This window comes from Electrophorus electricus, chromosome 20, assembly GCF_013358815.1.
Source record: "Electrophorus electricus isolate fEleEle1 chromosome 20, fEleEle1.pri, whole genome shotgun sequence".
Classification (NCBI taxonomy): Eukaryota; Metazoa; Chordata; class Actinopteri; order Gymnotiformes; family Gymnotidae; genus Electrophorus; species Electrophorus electricus.
The window spans coordinates 2,055,358-2,072,500 of NC_049554.1; the positions used below are offsets into that span (position 1 = coordinate 2,055,358).

Consider the following 17,143-nt stretch of genomic DNA (forward strand, 5'->3'; position numbering starts at 1 on the left):
CCAGCCCTGCCCAACCACGTCACTCTAATCACTACCCAGCTATGTCACTCTAATCACCTGCCCCTGTTCACTTGATGACTTTCCAGGAACTGTATAAACAAACCCATATTTCTGTTTGTTCTCTCCGAAGTCTTTCTGAGCCTGTTTAACAGTTAGTAGTGTGTATCCAGTGTTTGACATTAAGTCTTCAGACTTGTTACTCATCGTCCATCAGTAACAATGAGTTGTAGCAGCTTGTCTGCTGTGATCCTGATCTGTTTCTTTTTCTGGACTGGTGGCCTATCTGGGGTCGGCCATTTCCAGTAAAGTTACGCAGTACATTCATGTTGCTCTGGCTGCGATTTGTTGCACTGATGTGGTTTATTCTGATTACTCATGCTGACAGTGTTTTCTGCTGTCTGCAGAAAAGGCAGCAAACCCAATAGGCTTTGGATGTTTTTCTGACTTAGTGATTTAAAAATTATAAAAAGACACGCACACAAAAGGATGATATTTTATTTAATTCTTAAGTAATATTTTACAGCTTTAAAGATGCTATACAGATTTTTTTTAAACAAAAGATTGCCAGACAGCATTGATTTGTCCAGAACTCCAAATTTCAACACACTGAGAAAAGTGAATCATAAAATAAGTTAAATACACACACTCACATTCTCTCTCTCTCTCTCTCTCTCTCATACACACACACACACACACACACACACACACACACACACACACACACACACACACACACACACACACACACACACACACACACACACACACTTTTACCCTCAGAGTCCCACAGGAACACAAGAGGTCTGCCATGTTGAAAGCACTGCTCTCTTGCTATCCGTTCATTTTTAGTTTATGGTGCGTGGCTCTACTGGAGCAGATGAACAGAGCGTCCTCAATCAGGCTTGGCTACATCCAGACTAAAGACATTGCCTGCGCTCACCTGGCCATAAAGAAGCGATCAGCCTCAGCAGATTTACAAGGGCCGCCCCCGCCCCTGTAGGCTTAGTGCTTAGAAATTGCCAGGGTCAGACGATTGCTTACGTCTGCACTTCTTCTTTCAGTGGAGTCAATTCAACACAGGTGACTGTACAGAGAAACAAACACGTTTCCCATGTCTCAAGCCAACCAAAGCACCCTGCCCAATCCTGACGCTCGCTGTGGCACCACTTACACCAGAATATCAGTGTGTTAGGAACAGCTCCAGTTACTATTATGCCTGAAGGTGGGAAAAACAAGCCAAAGCCTGCAGATCGCCATTACCACATTGCACATTTCACAACTTCACAACTTAGCCGCTGCCATTCTGTGCACCCAACAATGTGACAATATTTCAGTGTTGCAGACTGTATGAAATCACTCTCACACACACAGTTCATGTGCTGCACACACAGAACTTAAGAAGCATACACACATTAAAGCGACATGGATTGTTAAAACTTTTTTTTTTTCCAAAACAGAAGAATAGAGGGAAAAAACACAAATGGCACTCAACACATGATTCTTATTCATCCTAGCATCTAACTTAGTGGTGTGTGTTGGTGCATGGATGATAGAAGACTCAACAACAAGCAATTTACATTTTCAGACATATCCCCCACTATTTAAGAGAAAATTTAAAAATACAAGGGCTATATGTCTCAATTAGCTTTGGTGTAATATCATTTATGGTGTTTTTTTCATCTTATGAAATCACAGTCCATAGCCTCCATTTGCCCATTTGCCAATTCTCTCACAGTGGGACCGCAGACGTTAGATCAGACGCTAATGTTCAGTGCGCTGTTTTTCTACTTTAAATATGTTACTGGGTGCTAAATGTCAAGCCAGTCCAAAAGAAGGCAGTCTTCTACGAGTCGGACTCCAGGTATGTCTTGATCCTTCTGGCCTCAGACCTATGGAACTGCACGCTCTCTTGCGGCGTTCAACTTCAGGTTGAGGGAAGAGAGGTTTCATGTGCCACCTGCATGCTAAGGTTGGTGCTTTCATATGCCTTCATGCTACACCACAGCAGGTGAGAAGCTCACTTCCTCTGACAAGTCCCACAGACCAATCTCTCTATAACAGTCATGAACACTTCATTTCACATTTCTGTAGGCTGCAGTTCGAGACGTCTGCTTCAGGTCATGCTTTTTAAATGCACACATGCATGGACAATGGATGGTACACAATATCTGTTTGTTGGAGGGCACCGCTGGCTGAAGAGGAGCTGCTGATTTGGGTGACACGCAAATGTAACCGAGGAAGTTTCTACCGAATGACGTTGATTTCTTGAGGGTGAGAAGTTTAGGGAGTGAATTCAGCACATTGTATACAACGGTATTAGCCAAGATGTTCTCAGGAGTGAGTGAAAAAAAAAAAGCGTGTTGATTTTTTTTTTTTACAGTTAGCCTAATGGCCATGTGACTTGTGTTTGACCTGGAGCTTTAAGCTTTTACATCAGTCTTCTTCACCTCTAGGATCACAGACTCTTATAACCTTGTAAATTGTATTTCTCCTCCTGTAGTCGCACCCACTACCCCTCCCCCCTCTCGCTCTGAACCCAGACGGCAGGGATGCTAGTGCTGAATCCCGATGAGAAAGTCACACTTGCAGTAGCAGCAGCAGCAATAAAAAGAAAAAATTGACAGACTCAAGACTTCAAATCATTCGAACAAACAAACAAGCAAACACACGCATCTTTTTTTCCAAGATACAAACCGCGTGAGTCAGAAACCCTGTCTCAGACCCTCTGCCAGTGTGCCACTTGTCTCCTGAGAGACCCACTTGTTTTGATCCTTCATGCCCCCATGCTCCCATGTTCTGGTAACACCCCACCCTCACCACGCACCCGTGCCCGGTCCTATCTCTGTAGGGCACAGGTCGTGTTGTAGAGGCATGCTGAGGGCATTTGTGGAGTCCTGACTGGAGGGTTTGGGGAGTTCTTCGAGAAGTTTCCAGGAGTCTGTGGGGGCCTCGTGCTGGGCCAGGTGGGCTGAGGGACAGGGTATGGCCCCATCCTAGTCAGGCTTGTTCTGGACCTCCTGAAGAGCCTCTAGGAGCTTCTTCCTGTAGTTCACATAGCGCTGCCTCACCACATTCAAACGCTCCCTCTCCTCTTTCTCTAGGATGGCTAGAAAGTTCTGCAGCTCAGGCACAGAGAATGCATGCCACTGAGAGAGAGTGAGACAGAGAGAGATTCATTAGAGCTTTTAAACAAAGGTTTTAACTAATATGTTAAGATCTTAAAAATTAAAAACTAAAGAAACTTTAAAGCACCTTAAAGCTCTCGAGGAAAAATACAACAACAAAACAACAATTTAGAATGGCAATTATGATGGAATACCTTTTTAAATGTTAAAAATATAATAGTGACAGTAATAACAACTCCTGTGAAATGGTTAAAACCTAGACTGCAATTTTTTAGGTGTTTATTATGTTTGTTAAACCAGTCAGAGTTTTGTACAGGGTTGTTAGACTGCTGACCAAATTACATAATGTGCAGCGCTAACAGCGTATGGCTTCAGTCTGCAGACAATCATGTGTCGCTAACGTACTCTGTGTATGATGTCAGTCTGCAGGTGATGGTGTGATGCTGAAAAACCAACCTCCACGTCTCCAGTCTCGTTTTCCCTCAGCACAAATGTGAGGTTCTCCGGGTCAGGACCTGCCAGTAGCCGCAGGACAAGTGGGTACTCAGAACCGGAAAGTTTCTGTAAGAGATCTGAGATGAGCAGAAAACACCTACATTACAGTGAGAAATATTTTTAGCAGGCTAAGATAATGGCATATCATGCACTTTTTAAAATGTTCCCATGCTTTATTTCCACTCTGTTGGTGATGCTAAAGACGCGTTATTTTCTACTCCCACTTAGCGAGGGACACACACCTTCATCCACGCTCAGAACACCCACTTACACACACACGTCCCCTTGCGCACATGCACACACACACGCACACACACACACACACAAACAAAAACCCTCACACACACCCTGGCCGTCGCGGTGCGTTTGCTGGTACAGGGAGAACTTGCTAGGGTTGTCCTCCATCAAGTACTTTTTAAGCAGGCCCTGGATCACCTCGGTGACCGTGGTGCTACTGCTCACGTGGAGCTGCTTGACAGACTCATTGGGCATGTAGAAGGACGTGCGGCTGTCCCGCTCGTCAGCCGCTGCGCTGAACCCCGGGTTCTTCCCGTCGGGTGGCAGCAAGGACACGGGACGCCGGAGCTTCAGGTGGACCCTAATAAAACCAGTGTAATTTCCGTTTTTCGCCTGAAATAGAGCAGAGAGGGTGCGGATGACGGAGAAAGTCATCTGTGAACACCTGTTACCTGTGTTCTGAGGTTGTGGATTTCATCACATGCCGTCAGGTGAAAGAAGGTACTCACTAATTTCATTCCATTTTCGGACACTCTGGAGTTGTACTCCTCTATCTTGGCCTGGATCTCTTCCTCTGTGAGGGACTTCTCATCCTCATCTTCCTTAGTGGCGTTCTGAAAGAAAGGAAAGACCCCAAATCCCACCGTTTAACGACGCATTCCAAAGATCCGACGTCTTACCGAAAAGCGCCTAATGCTTCTCGTATAAATAAATGTCTCCTTTTCTCGCTAATGCTGCCCACAAGAGACTTCCATTTTAAGTCTAGTCTCCTGTCAACGTTTCTTCTTTGTCTTCTCCGAAAAATTGACCTCATCCTTTGCTTACTCAGGTATAAGGATGAAGATCTATGTACTAGCATGGTGACGCTGCTTACTGGGATGTGAACCGGACAGAAACTTGAATCCGGGCCACACAAATCCTGTGACTTTCTTGCTTGGATCACTGTGCAGATCAGGTGTGATTCCACTCACAAGAGCATGCAAATAAAGAAAGTCGTCCCTGCAGACAGTGCCCCGAGTTTCACGGAAGTACTTTGTCTAGTCTGGTGTGCACCTGAGTGTCCTAACTCATCCTCTGTTCTGAGAATGCTTGTTAATTCCTTGTTAACTTCCCGATCTTTCTTTTGCTACTCATGCACAGGAGAACTACAAGTGTTGAGTCAACTCTTACTGTATCCATTTATGTCCAACTTGACTTCCGTAAACACTGGCGGTATTAATTCAGCACCGGGGATTTTGCTGTGTACTGACAACATAGCACATGACCAGTAATTAAGATTAAGTGTTTTTGGAGTCCACTGTCTGTCAGATCTTAGAATGTCTCCCCAGCACAAGCTGACAATGAAGTAGATAGAGACTGTGACAGTAGAGAGCAGTTCGATGGCCAAGTTGATGGCCAAGATGACCATGGTTCTCTGCAGTGTAATAATAGCTTTGGCCATTATGTCCACTTTTACAATCGAACACTGGAGATGGCTTTCCCTGCAGGGGTGTTGTAACATCACTGAGAGTCACGGGCGCAATGATGGAGTCATGCGCAGAAACCCCGTATGGGACCTTTAAACAGCTATTATTATCTGCACTCAACAAATATCTATAACAGGGTTTCTGTCCTTCGATGCTGAGGCAGCATTAGTTTTAATATGCTGGGGAGGGTGGGGTTGGGGGTGTATTGCTCTTAGTGTTGGAGAAAAGAAAAACAGCTAAAAAAGACCTGCTAAACAGAAAAGTGGCACAGGTGGCGGTTTCACTGACTGATCAAACAGGAGCTCATAAGCTGGTTCTATTGATCCAACGACAGGGGCCCATGTGTGTGCATGGGTTTGTGTGTGCGTGTGTAGATTCAAAGGTCTGTATTCAGGAATTTCTGCACGCATATGTTCAAAAATGCAAGAGTGGCCTGAGAAACAGTGATGCCCACAGTTCTGTTTGCGTGCCTGAAACAATGTTCATGATGAAGTGACACTCTCCATTCGATATTCATGTGTGGTCAAACGTGAATGAGCAGGACACACTTGTGTGCACACTTGTGGAGTGTGTACTTAAACCCCTGAAGGTAGACTTAAACATATATATAAGAACACATGAGGGACTTGAAGATGTAGTGCTCACTCAGCAACACAGTGTTCTCCCGTTCTGCAGTGACAGGATTTCACTCCGACAGGAAGACACACCATTACCCTTCTCGTTTTTTTCAATCCTGCTATCAGAAAATGGGCTTTAGCCTGCGATCTCACGCTCTCTATTGCTCTCTCATCTTTGCACCATCACTGTCTCTAGTCTTGGATTACCCTCACGTTTCAAAAGGAACATCACATAACCCTCCATCTCCGCGTACTTTCTCTGTGCACGTACAACACTGCTGGATGGAAAATATGGCAGGCTGTTTAGATGTTTAAAAATTCCACTTGCAGAGCTGAACCATCTGCGGGGGTGTTCTGAGTGGGTTCTGAAGATCAGTGATGTTAGATAAAAAACCCAGAGCAACACAGATGTTGGCCGGGGTATTTTTAGCTGCTGGCTATGCAGTACTGTACGCAAGGTGTGTTTCCTTTTTCCGTCGGACGAGCAAAAGAATAAGGACGACAGAAGCAGGATCATTCATTCATGGAGATCCTCTGGGCATCAATGCAGTGCATTTCGTCTCATTGAGCAGATAGAAGCATGCGTATGCACACGCGCACGCACATCCGCGTGAGCCACGCAGAGATTGAAAGAGAGAGACAGCAAGAGAGAGTGCAGAGGGGAAAACTAAGTTTAGCAGGCCAACAGCGTGCTGAACCCGGATGTGCACAGTTGACGTGCAGTGATGGTTTTTGCGACCAGACCGATGGCAGACCGAAGACATACACAGGAAATGTGCAGTGCTTGATGCTCTTGCAGCACTGATGTTCTGTCAACACTGCGCAATGCCGAAATGTCACGCTAACATATCTAAGCAGCATGAGAATCTCAATTCTACATCTGCAGATCCAAAGCCTGCAAGTGTGCTGTCTGGCTGTAAACTCCTGGTGCATTCTAGTCAGTGATCTGTGGAGCCGCAGGCATATAGAATTTGTCTCGCAAAATCACCCTTTCAGCCCAAGCTACATGGCACACATCAACGTTAACAATATCCCAGTCTCCCCTTCTCGACCCAATGGGAGAAGGCGAACTGAACCTGCGATGTCCTCGTTATCCCTGATGGATCAAAGACCCGCAGAGTTTGGATTTGTTCGGAATCCTCTTCCTTTCTCCCCCAGCCACCGTCTCATTCACACATTCCAACAATTCTCTCGGGAATTCCTGGATTTGTGAGGAGCTAAATATACCCACCCTCCCGCCCTTCCTGTAGCCCGCACGAGCTGAGAAAGTGCCGGCAGTTAGAACAATGGGGTGGGTGAGCCAGAACTGGGTGGCTCCGTCGTCTTGGCCTTTTAAGTGGCTAAATTCTGGCATAAAGTACTGAGAGAATAAGTGGTGAGGAGAAAGGCAGGCGGAGAAGTGGCCGAGCTTACATCAGGAAAGCCGAGCGCCAGCCGTACTGTACCACGCCTGAGCTGCAGCAGGCAGGCTATTACAGCCTGGTGTTTGGCAGTAGGTCTCCAGCACCAAAGCTGGCCAAATCTGACCTGGGATCAGTTTCCCACTGTTTTGTTTTGTTTTTTTTCCCACATTTCTTTTTTAAGATTGGAAAGACAATGTTTCTTGAAGTATTGTTACTGCTGGAAGCATGACAGATTAAAGAATGGCCGCGCGGTTTATACATAAACACGTACACTTGTGCATGCCCGTGCATATACACGCATGCACGCATGCGATCTGTGTTATATCCTGAGCATGAAAATGTGTGTGAATAGGCTTTGCTGCCTCATCTTTAATTCTGCAAATCTCCCAGCTACAAAAGAGGTCTTTAAATTTAATTCCTATAAATATCTCCATATGCTGAAGAAGATGATTCAAGCGTTTCAGCAAGCGTGTGGCTACGTCAGCCAATGGGAGTCCATGCGACAGAAGAGAACGCACCCATGACCAGGAATAGCTCTGTGTGTTTCCTTGCTTTATACATTTCTCACCTACTTACAATATTTGGCAATGGGAGATAACCCACATTACACACTTTGCACACACATTACACACACATACACACAGACAGACACGCACGCGCACACATGTACACACACACTGAGCTCAGTGATGTGTCCTAACATTCAATACTGCATCACAGTTGTTCTTTATATAAATCTTAACAGTATCTCATCTCCCATCTTTCCCAAAGGAAGGTGACGACGCTCATTCTTAAACAGTCCTAGAACGCTCCGTCCACCCAGCTGATTGAGTCTGTGTCTTGCACTCTCACACATCTCTTCTCTCTGCAGACATGAAACACAACCACGATTTCCTGTGTGTGAAATCTGGCTCCATGTAGTAGGTGAAAGATTTCCTTCTAAACTGTAAAAACCTGTTGACTGGCACCAGGCCAACAGTGTAAAGTTTTTAGGAAAGTTTTTAAAATGTTAGTCTTTTAGATCTAGGCAAGGCAAGACAGGTTTGTTTAGCATTTTTAGACACAGCAACAATTCAAAGTGCTTACGAATGCTTCAAGGACGTCTTGAAAATTGAATTAATTTTGTATTAAATGTATGTTTAACTACATTGCTCAACTTTGAACAGTTATCATGACAAAGCAAATTAGATCTCTCTAATTTGCACCAAGAAGACACCTCCAGGAGACTAACCTGTCTAACCTATCCTGTTTCGGCTAAAGAGCTCATCGCCCTGTGCTAACGAAAAAACAAAACAAAAAAACAAAAAAGAATTAATGTAAATAAAAGAAACACAACCACACAAAACCAAATATGCGTGAAGTGACCCTGAGGACACTCAAGGCCATTTAATGACTACACCCCCGATCAGAAATGTTTGCTGTGGCGTCGTGAGCAGACTCAGATCAATATCAGACTCGCATCAAAGACTACCACCCTGCTCAGTTCTAAAGCAGGCTTGGGTCTACAAGTCACTGCTGATGTCTGGGAGCGGGCAGCTCCCTGCCTGGCGATTGGGCCGAAGATCAGCTCACGGGGAGCCCCGCCCCAGGAGGGGCCGCCCTACGCCATCACATGGGGGCATCTCACTGTCGTCAGCAGGCCCGAGGCCTCTCAGGCTGATTAGGTAATGCAACACCCTCGGCGGTAGCATGCGGTCCACGTTGAGGTCGCTCAAACCTGCTTCGGCTTCGCGACTGAAGCCAAGGCGGTGGGTGGCGCAGGCTCGGTCAGCCTGTATGAACTGATCTAGATGTGCTGTATGAACTGATCTAGATGCCCTGTATGAACCGATCTAGATGTGCTGTATGAACTGATCTAGACGCTCTGTATGAACCGATCTAGATGTGCTGTATGAACTGATCTAGATGCCCTGTATGAACTGATCTAGATGTGCTGTATGAACTGATCTAGATGTGCTGTATGAACTGATCTAGACGCTCTGTATGAACCGATCTAGATGTGCTGTATGAACTGATCTAGACGCTCTGTATGAACCGATCTAGATGTGCTGTATGAACTGATCTAGACGCGCTGTATGAACTGATCTAGATGCCCTGTATGAAACCGATCTAGATGTGCTGTATGAACTGATCTAGATGTGCTGTATGAACTGATCTAGATGTGCTGTATGAACTGATCTAGACGCGCTGTATGAACTGATCTAGATGCCCTGTATGAACCGATCTAGATGTGGTGTATGAACTGATCTAGATGCTCTATGAACTGATCTAGATGCTCTGTATGAACCGATCTAAGACGCGCTGTACTGAACTGATCTAGATGCCCTGTATGAACCGATCTATATGTGCTGTATGAACTGATCTAGATGCTCTATGAACTGATCTAGATGCTCTGTATGAACCGATCTAGATGTGCTGTATGAACTGATCTAGATGCTCTGTATGAACTGATCTAGATGCTCTATATGAACTGATCTAGAAGCTCTGTATGAACTGATCTAGATGCGCTGTATGAACTTATCTAGATGTGGTGTATGACCTGATCTAGATGTGCAGTATGAACCGTTCTAGATGTGCGGTATGACCTGATCTAGATGTGCAGTATGAACCGTTCTAGATGTGCGGTATGAACTGAATCTCACATCCATATTTTGGTGCATTAATCAGTGCAATATATAAAAACAAAATATGACATCACAAATATTTGGAAGTAGGGTTTTTTGTATGATGTATGTGACTGTGGTATCCTGTAATGTTCATACTGTCTGCTCCTGAGATTCCTACCCTGGTGAGATTAGCTTTAAGGTAAATCAACTGCACTAACTCCATATTGCACACGTATCAGATCTTCAGGTGATGCCTAAGAGCCCTTAAGTCATCTGGACCAGACAAGGAAGGGTTCGGAATAAAAGTCTGCATAATGTCAGATCTGCAGTGGCGTTGGCAGGCCTGACATGAACATATGGTCAATTCGGTAATGGGATTTAGGTCAGTGTGAACATACGTCAAAGCATGCGCCCTTACATCATAGAGTCTATGGAACAATATTCCGATTATCCAAAGTCAGTATCACGGTGCTACACGTGTATTACACTTTGCCATATACAGCACAATGGGTACGGTTGCAGGACCGAGCTGTAAGAAGCTTCCAGAAACCTTAAGGACCTGTTAGATGGTGCTAATGTACAGTAATGTGGAGGCTTTGACGCTGGGCGTGGGGTGTGACCAGTCAGTGAGGTCAGTCGCCCATCTATCTTAGGCTGGATGCTGGGAAACCATGGCTCACTTCCTGTTTCGATCCGGTTTTCATACCCAAGATGCTGAGGGGAAAGAAATGAAGAAGCAAAGAGATTGAATAAAATGCTTCAGTGTGATTAAGTACGTGTGGAATGAGCCGCCCACGAAGTAGCATATCTCTCTGCATTACACCCAAGCCGTCGTCTCCCTCCCCGTCTCTCTCTCTCGCTCTCCTATTTAGAATGACTACCCCCTCCCTCCCTCCCTCCCACACACCCACACCCACAGTCGTTAGTGGGTCAAGTGTTGAGTGGTAAAAAAAATCTCTCTCCACAGTCTCACAGATGTCACAGCTCTATGCACATGTAAAGCTCCGTTGTCTTTGTGCTGGCATACACAAAGTCAATATGTGGCAGCCTTTAAAGCAAAGAGCTGTACCACATACTGGTGGTACACACACACGCACACTACTTCTTATGACGTTGCCTTTACAATGTCTCTTGCAAAAGGTTTTGGTGTTAAAACGCAGATTGTTTATTGATCCATTTACCACTGCAACAAAGCGACCCAGTCCCTGTCTGCTCTACAGATGGCAAGGGAGGCGAAAAGGGATTTTTATGAATCATTTTCAGAGCTTAGCATGTGTACAAAACAAGCAGCACTCTGCCGCCTGTGAGGTGTGGCTGTTAGCCCTACTTTCCTGTGCCACCCCACACACACCTCTGTACTGCCGAGATGGTGCCACACACACTCCGGTTTCCAGAGAGGCAGTGGAGCGAAGTCCCTGCGTGCAGTTCTGGAGAGCAAAGTGCAGTGTGCAGTGCTCCTTTATATTTACATAGCCTCACCATTCAAATCTTAGTGTCTGGTTGTTTTGACATGCTCATCAAGGGGTGAAGAAGCTGAGAACAACTCTCCAGGTGCCGGAGCTTTTTTATTTGTAGAAGACTGTTTGATATTTGGATAGGAACTAGCTTCAAGATCTGAAGTGTGGCGTGTATTGCACGAGGAAGATAATTATGTTTGTGCACTTGTGAGCAGTTTGTGCAGTGTGTGTTCAAGCTTAGGAGTACAGTGCACCTGTCATTCCATGACATAGGCATGACTAGGTTTCACTATCTTCTACTGAACACAACTCCAAAAAGATAGCAACCGCACAACCGTACTGAAAGCACATTTGTTTAAAATATCTGCATCCGATCTTTTTGCCTTTAGATAGATCTCATAAGAGCTTTAATGTGACACCTGTTCTTCATCCAAAATGTCGCTTGAGACCATCTGGTTGTAAGCCCAAATAGTTACATCACCTATCAGTGTTGATCGGCAATTAGCTCCTCCCTGCCCTGAAGACTCAGCAGTGAATGTAAGACACAGACTGTTCGTGGAAGAAAAAGTGATTCTTAGAAGGACTCACAAGTTACATTACTGGCTCTACAACCATCACACAAACTGTAAATAGTAGGTGTAGTTCTTTCCATGCGACCAGCACTACGATATCACTAGAAAACCAATTCTAGTTTAGTTTGCAATATTCCTGTTTTGGCAAATTAAAAAAATCAAAGCCCAGGGTTCCCACTAGATACAGTCATGTGAGCACCTTGAATCAACCTACAAACAATCATCTAACGATAACAAAACTACAGCTGAGAACACGGGTCCAGTTCTGGTGTTCTAAACTAGGCAACCCACACCATTCTTGAACGGAGAATGGGAGTGAGAAGATGAATCATTTATAGTCCAAATGTAGTGTCTGTCCAAACCTGACACTGCAGACGCCTAGGTAGACCTGGCATGTTCAAAGGAGTGGACTTGCAAAAAATGGCTAATGATTGTCTGATATTGGTATTATACTAATAACAATAAGAGTTAACCAAATCGCTATTTTTATCATTCTCTGAATAATCAGCAATGCATCCACTATTTAAGTTTTTTTTTGCCACTGATATTAATTAAATAATGCAAACAGGAAAAAAGTAGCTACACAATCAAATGAGTAACCAAAGTCTAGTCTTTCAAGCAAAATAAAAGTCTGAATATGAACTGAATATTATTGCCATGCAGAATGCAGCCCAAGGTTGCTGGAAGAGCGCGGCCTCCACGCGGTGAGGGCGAGACCTCTCCATCCCAGGCAGCTGCTCTGGACTTAAATGAAACCTACATACATAACACTCAGGCTATACTGAGGGACGGGGATACAAGTAGTGTAACACTCGGATGGCAAAAGTCATCATCAGGCCAAAAAAAGGCTGGTGTAGTCTGTTATCGACCCCTTGCCAAAACCATGGGGCCATCTTCCACTTTATAACACCACAGAACCATATTAGACAGCTTTATAAGGCTCCTTAACATTATCAATATTTGAATTCTCCATTTCATGAACAAAAAATCCAAACGAGGCTTAAACAGCATTTGAAGTACACCGTATAGTAACTTTAGGACAGGCTGGCTGTATGGTATGCTTAGGCAGTTTAGATAAACATGAAGAAACTGAAACAATGTTGCTATGGCAATTAGCCTACTTCAACTGACAAGAAACAAAAAAATAATGGCGAAACCTCTGGCCTTCCCTCAGAGGTTTCCGCTCACTGCTCATGTGTGTGAGGCCTTTTCTCCCAAATTAAACATTCCACTAATAAGATTTCCATCATCAAAACAGACACATGTTCCAAATTTGGTGTTTCAGTGTTACTCCATGTGTGAGCATAAGACCTTTGAGAGCTTTTTGCATCTCAGAAGAGAATATTGACCAAAAAACAATACACTATACGGCAAAATGCAGCATCTTAAAATGAGGATGTAAGCCAGTGCTGATTATCTAGTAATCGCCATCCCCCCTTGAGAGTTGGGAAATAGTTGAGAAACTCCAAGAAATAAGTTCATAACCTAATTTCCGTACTACACACACACACACACGCACGCTCACACGCACACACACACGCACACACACACCCCACACACACACACACTCACACACACACACATTCACACGCACACACACTCACAGACACACACACACACACACACCCCACATCTGACAAACAGCACTTCTCATTTTTCAGTGCTGGGTGTCCTGTCTCTGTTCCCGTTGTCAACATTCACTGTTTGCTTGTCTGTTCCCCCTCCCCCACATTACCTCGGCTCTGTGCTTTCCGTGTGTCTGCCGGAAGAAGGAGGTTTTGGCGGTGAAGAATGTGAAATCCTCGCTCTCCTCATCCAGGCTGCAGTAGCCACTGCTCATGCTATTGCTACCGGTCATTTGCGGGGCCGGATCCAGTTTGGGCGACTCAGCGTCCGTCTGGTGAGGGGCCTTCAGGGACCCCCAGCACCATTCCAGGCTCCAGGCAACGGAGACAGCGTAGGGCAGGAGACCACGGGTGAAGGCCAAGGGCCAGCGCTCCCAGCTGCCTTTGGAGGATCAAGCGTGGATCTCGGAGAGCGGAAGTGGCAAGTTATCGGTGTGCTTCCGCGTTCGGCTGCGCTGCGTGGTGGTAGTGGGGGGCACAGGAGGGCGTGCGGCTAAAGAGATTTCGTACGGCTGGCTCCTGTTTGCCGGCAGGTTGCAAATGCGAGGATCTGGGCGGCAGAAAAGACAACGAGCGGCGGAAACGATGACAGCTTGGTGCTCCGCACCATGAGACCGCCGCCACTCAGCTCTGCGCTTGACAGTCAGTCGAAACAAGCGAGAAGAGGAAGGCGATAGCGGATGGCTCACGCTGGCGTGCCGTCACGCGCGAGTGGCAGTCCATCGGCCGCGGGGTCCGGTTAAAGCCCTCAAGCACGTGCAGTGGACTGTGGCGCGTGCGGTGGCAGTGGCGAAAAAGGCATATGCTCAGAGGGAGGCAGAGGCAGCTGCAGAGAACGCTGGAGATCAACCGGCTTCACGCAGACGGAGGGAGAGCAGAGCAGAGCTGATGGATTACACCTCCCTCCCACACGCTCGCTTGCTCGACTCCAATACACACATCGCCTCCCTCCTTCTCGATTGCTCTCTCTCTCTCTCCCCTCCCTTGCTCTCGTTCTCTCTCCCCCTCCCTCTCTCTCTCTCTCTCTCTCTCTCCCTCTCTCTCCCCCCCCTCCCCCCCTCTCTCTCTCTCTCTCTCTCTCTCTCTCTCTCTCTCTCTCTCTCTCTCTCTCTCCCTCTCTCTCTCTCTCCCCCTCCCTCTCTCTCTCTCTCCACCAAATGTGGTTGGGTCTGCTACCTCCCGTCACCTCCTCCTTCCTGTATCTCTTCCTGCACAAAACTGCTCAACCGTGGCCACTTCCTCTTAAAGCTGAAGAGAAACAAAGTGTGAGAGAGAAAGACAGAGACAGGCCGACAGATCCACCTGAGTGTACACAGAGATCCACCCCATTCAGTCGGCATGCAGGCCTATAGATCTTGCTTTACATAACACCTGCTAAGCAAAGTGAATTGCAAATGTGGATAAATAGAGCTGAAGCCATTAGTACAGCCTGTTTGGCTAGAGAAGCTTTGATAGCTGCTTATGTTGAGATCTCTCCATTGTGAAGAGCCTCGGAAAGCCCAAGGTAGAATTTAATGGCCTTTGTAACCTGCAATATAATGTTACATGTTCTTTTAATAATGCATCCTTCTGCTTTTCAGTCGTATAATGGGAGTGTGCCTAACAATAATGCACACATGCATGCTTAGTGTATGCACACACACACACACACACACACACACACACTTATACACACACACACACACACACACACACACAGACACACACACACACACACACACACACACAAGTAAACCTGACTGCTGCATGAGCAAGTACACATCTGGAGGTCAGAGATTAGCATGACCTTTGAACTTCCGTAGCCCCCCCCCAGCCACGCCTGGTCCTAACCTTTAACCCTGACCTTGAGTAGTCGAGACCAGCTGAGTACAAGATGATGAGAGAACAAAGGTCTCTGAACAGCAGTTTGGTTCTATTGCCCACTTGCAGTTTTTAGAAAACCTCTTATCCGTTTTTCCTCAGTGCAGTACAGAGATAAAGACACGGGTGAAGCATCTGAACTTACTGATACATCTCCACCTTTCCTTTGTGCAGGACTGTCTTCAGAAACAGGGATACTATATATATATATATATATCTCATAATGGAAAGACCCACACTCCAAGCACCCACCATTCCCCCCAAAAAAGAAATGACCTCTTTAAATGTGGGGAAACTGAAAACCTAGTTTGATTTCTTCTGTCAGGACTTCTTTCAGTTCACATTGAGCGGTGGTGACAGGCTGCTTGTCTCCCATTTTCAGTCGATGCAGCAGAGAGTAGATGCTCTTCGCATCCCGAGAGCAAGATTTCCAAACATTCCTAGCCCAGGCTTTTGGTCACATGATCATAATCGATGCGATGGACAACAGGGGAAGATGAAGGAGATGAAGATTGCTCTCCGGGGGCTTTGGCTATTGACTGCTGCGAAGGGGAGGGTCACCCCCGCCTCTACCTCCACGCCCCCTAGGCTGGCATCGATATATCTGAGTTCTACCCCACTAGAGCCTGATCACGGCCCTCACGGCTAGCAGGGGGGATCTTTGCAAGGACGCTGGGATAATAAAGGAGATCGATGCTGTGGAAGACCGGGCCAAGACAAAGCAGGAGCGTCGGTTCCCGCTAGAGGAGCGCATCACAGGTGTGAGAACGTGGGCCAGAGAGAGCAGTACTACAGGGGAGCGGGATTTTAGTCCGGCTCTACACTGCACGGACTCGAACTGTGTCAAAAGGAGCCGGACACTCGAGGAGGTGTGAAGTGGTAGGCAGAGGTGCTGAAGAGAGGACTAATCAGTCTGGTACAAAGATGTACCACACTTTGCTGCAGTAACGCTCGGTGTCGTCTCCGGTGACACGGTTAAAGTCAAGCAGAAAGTCTGCTAGAAGCCCCCTGGTTTGGACATGTGGAGAGACGCATCTCCTCTTACACACTGGTGTTAAATGGCGCGTTGGGGGCTTCTATGCGATCCGTGTGCGATACCCCTCATCAGTGGCCATGACAGCTTACTCCTCACCCCTTCCCCACATCGTCCCACTTGCCGTCTTTAATAATGCACAGAGGCTCCAATTTCCTGCCTCGGCCTGCACCTGTAAAGCGAGTCCTCAGATCAGCTCGTGAAACCAAACGGACACCTTATTTACAAGTCGATGATATTCACACCACCTCAGGGGCCACGCTTCAGGAGGGTGTAACCTCCGACCCTGTGTTCCAGGACCCCTTAAAGCTGATGGAGCACCATCTGGGTAGATGCTTTTCCTGTTTTAATGCGTGCGTGTGTGTCCGTGCATCTGTAGGATACTGTTTTATCTGTGCTCCTGTCAAAAAATCACCAAGAGTATTAAGTGCAGTGTAGGTCAGAGAACAAAGTGCTCCCTTTGCCATAAATCCCTCTCCCTCTCTCTCTCTCATTCTGTGGCATGTCGTGAGCAGATTGCAGAGCACTCTGGCAACAGGGCTGTATCCACAGGCAACACTACAGTGTGTGAAAAGCAAGGCTGATCTGCAGACTCATTCCAGGAAACTGAACGAGATACACAGGGAGGTGAGAGATCATCACTGTTT

The 17,143-nt window shown here is 46.3% G+C and overlaps 1 protein-coding gene across 2 annotated transcripts in view; it reads right to left on the minus strand.

Moving 5' to 3' along the window:
* Positions 1-1,440: 1,440 nt before the first annotated feature.
* The window catches only part of rassf5 (Ras association domain family member 5), a 39,648-nt gene continuing 23,945 nt past the window's right edge, over positions 1,441-17,143 (minus strand). Inside the window, exons 1-5 of one of the 2 annotated variants that reach the window (XM_027012907.2) lie at positions 13,714-14,587; positions 4,367-4,471; positions 3,968-4,250; positions 3,582-3,697; positions 1,441-3,146 (exon numbers count right to left, since the gene is read on the minus strand). In XM_027012907.2, coding sequence (XP_026868708.2) covers positions 2,994-3,146; positions 3,582-3,697; positions 3,968-4,250; positions 4,367-4,471; positions 13,714-13,836 — 780 coding nt within the window. In that variant the 5' untranslated portion in view covers positions 13,837-14,587 and the 3' untranslated portion in view covers positions 1,441-2,993. Of the gene's footprint in view, positions 3,147-3,581; positions 3,698-3,967; positions 4,251-4,366; positions 4,472-13,713; positions 14,588-17,143 lie in introns of those variants that run through there. The other variant, XM_027012906.2, reaches the window with a different exon arrangement.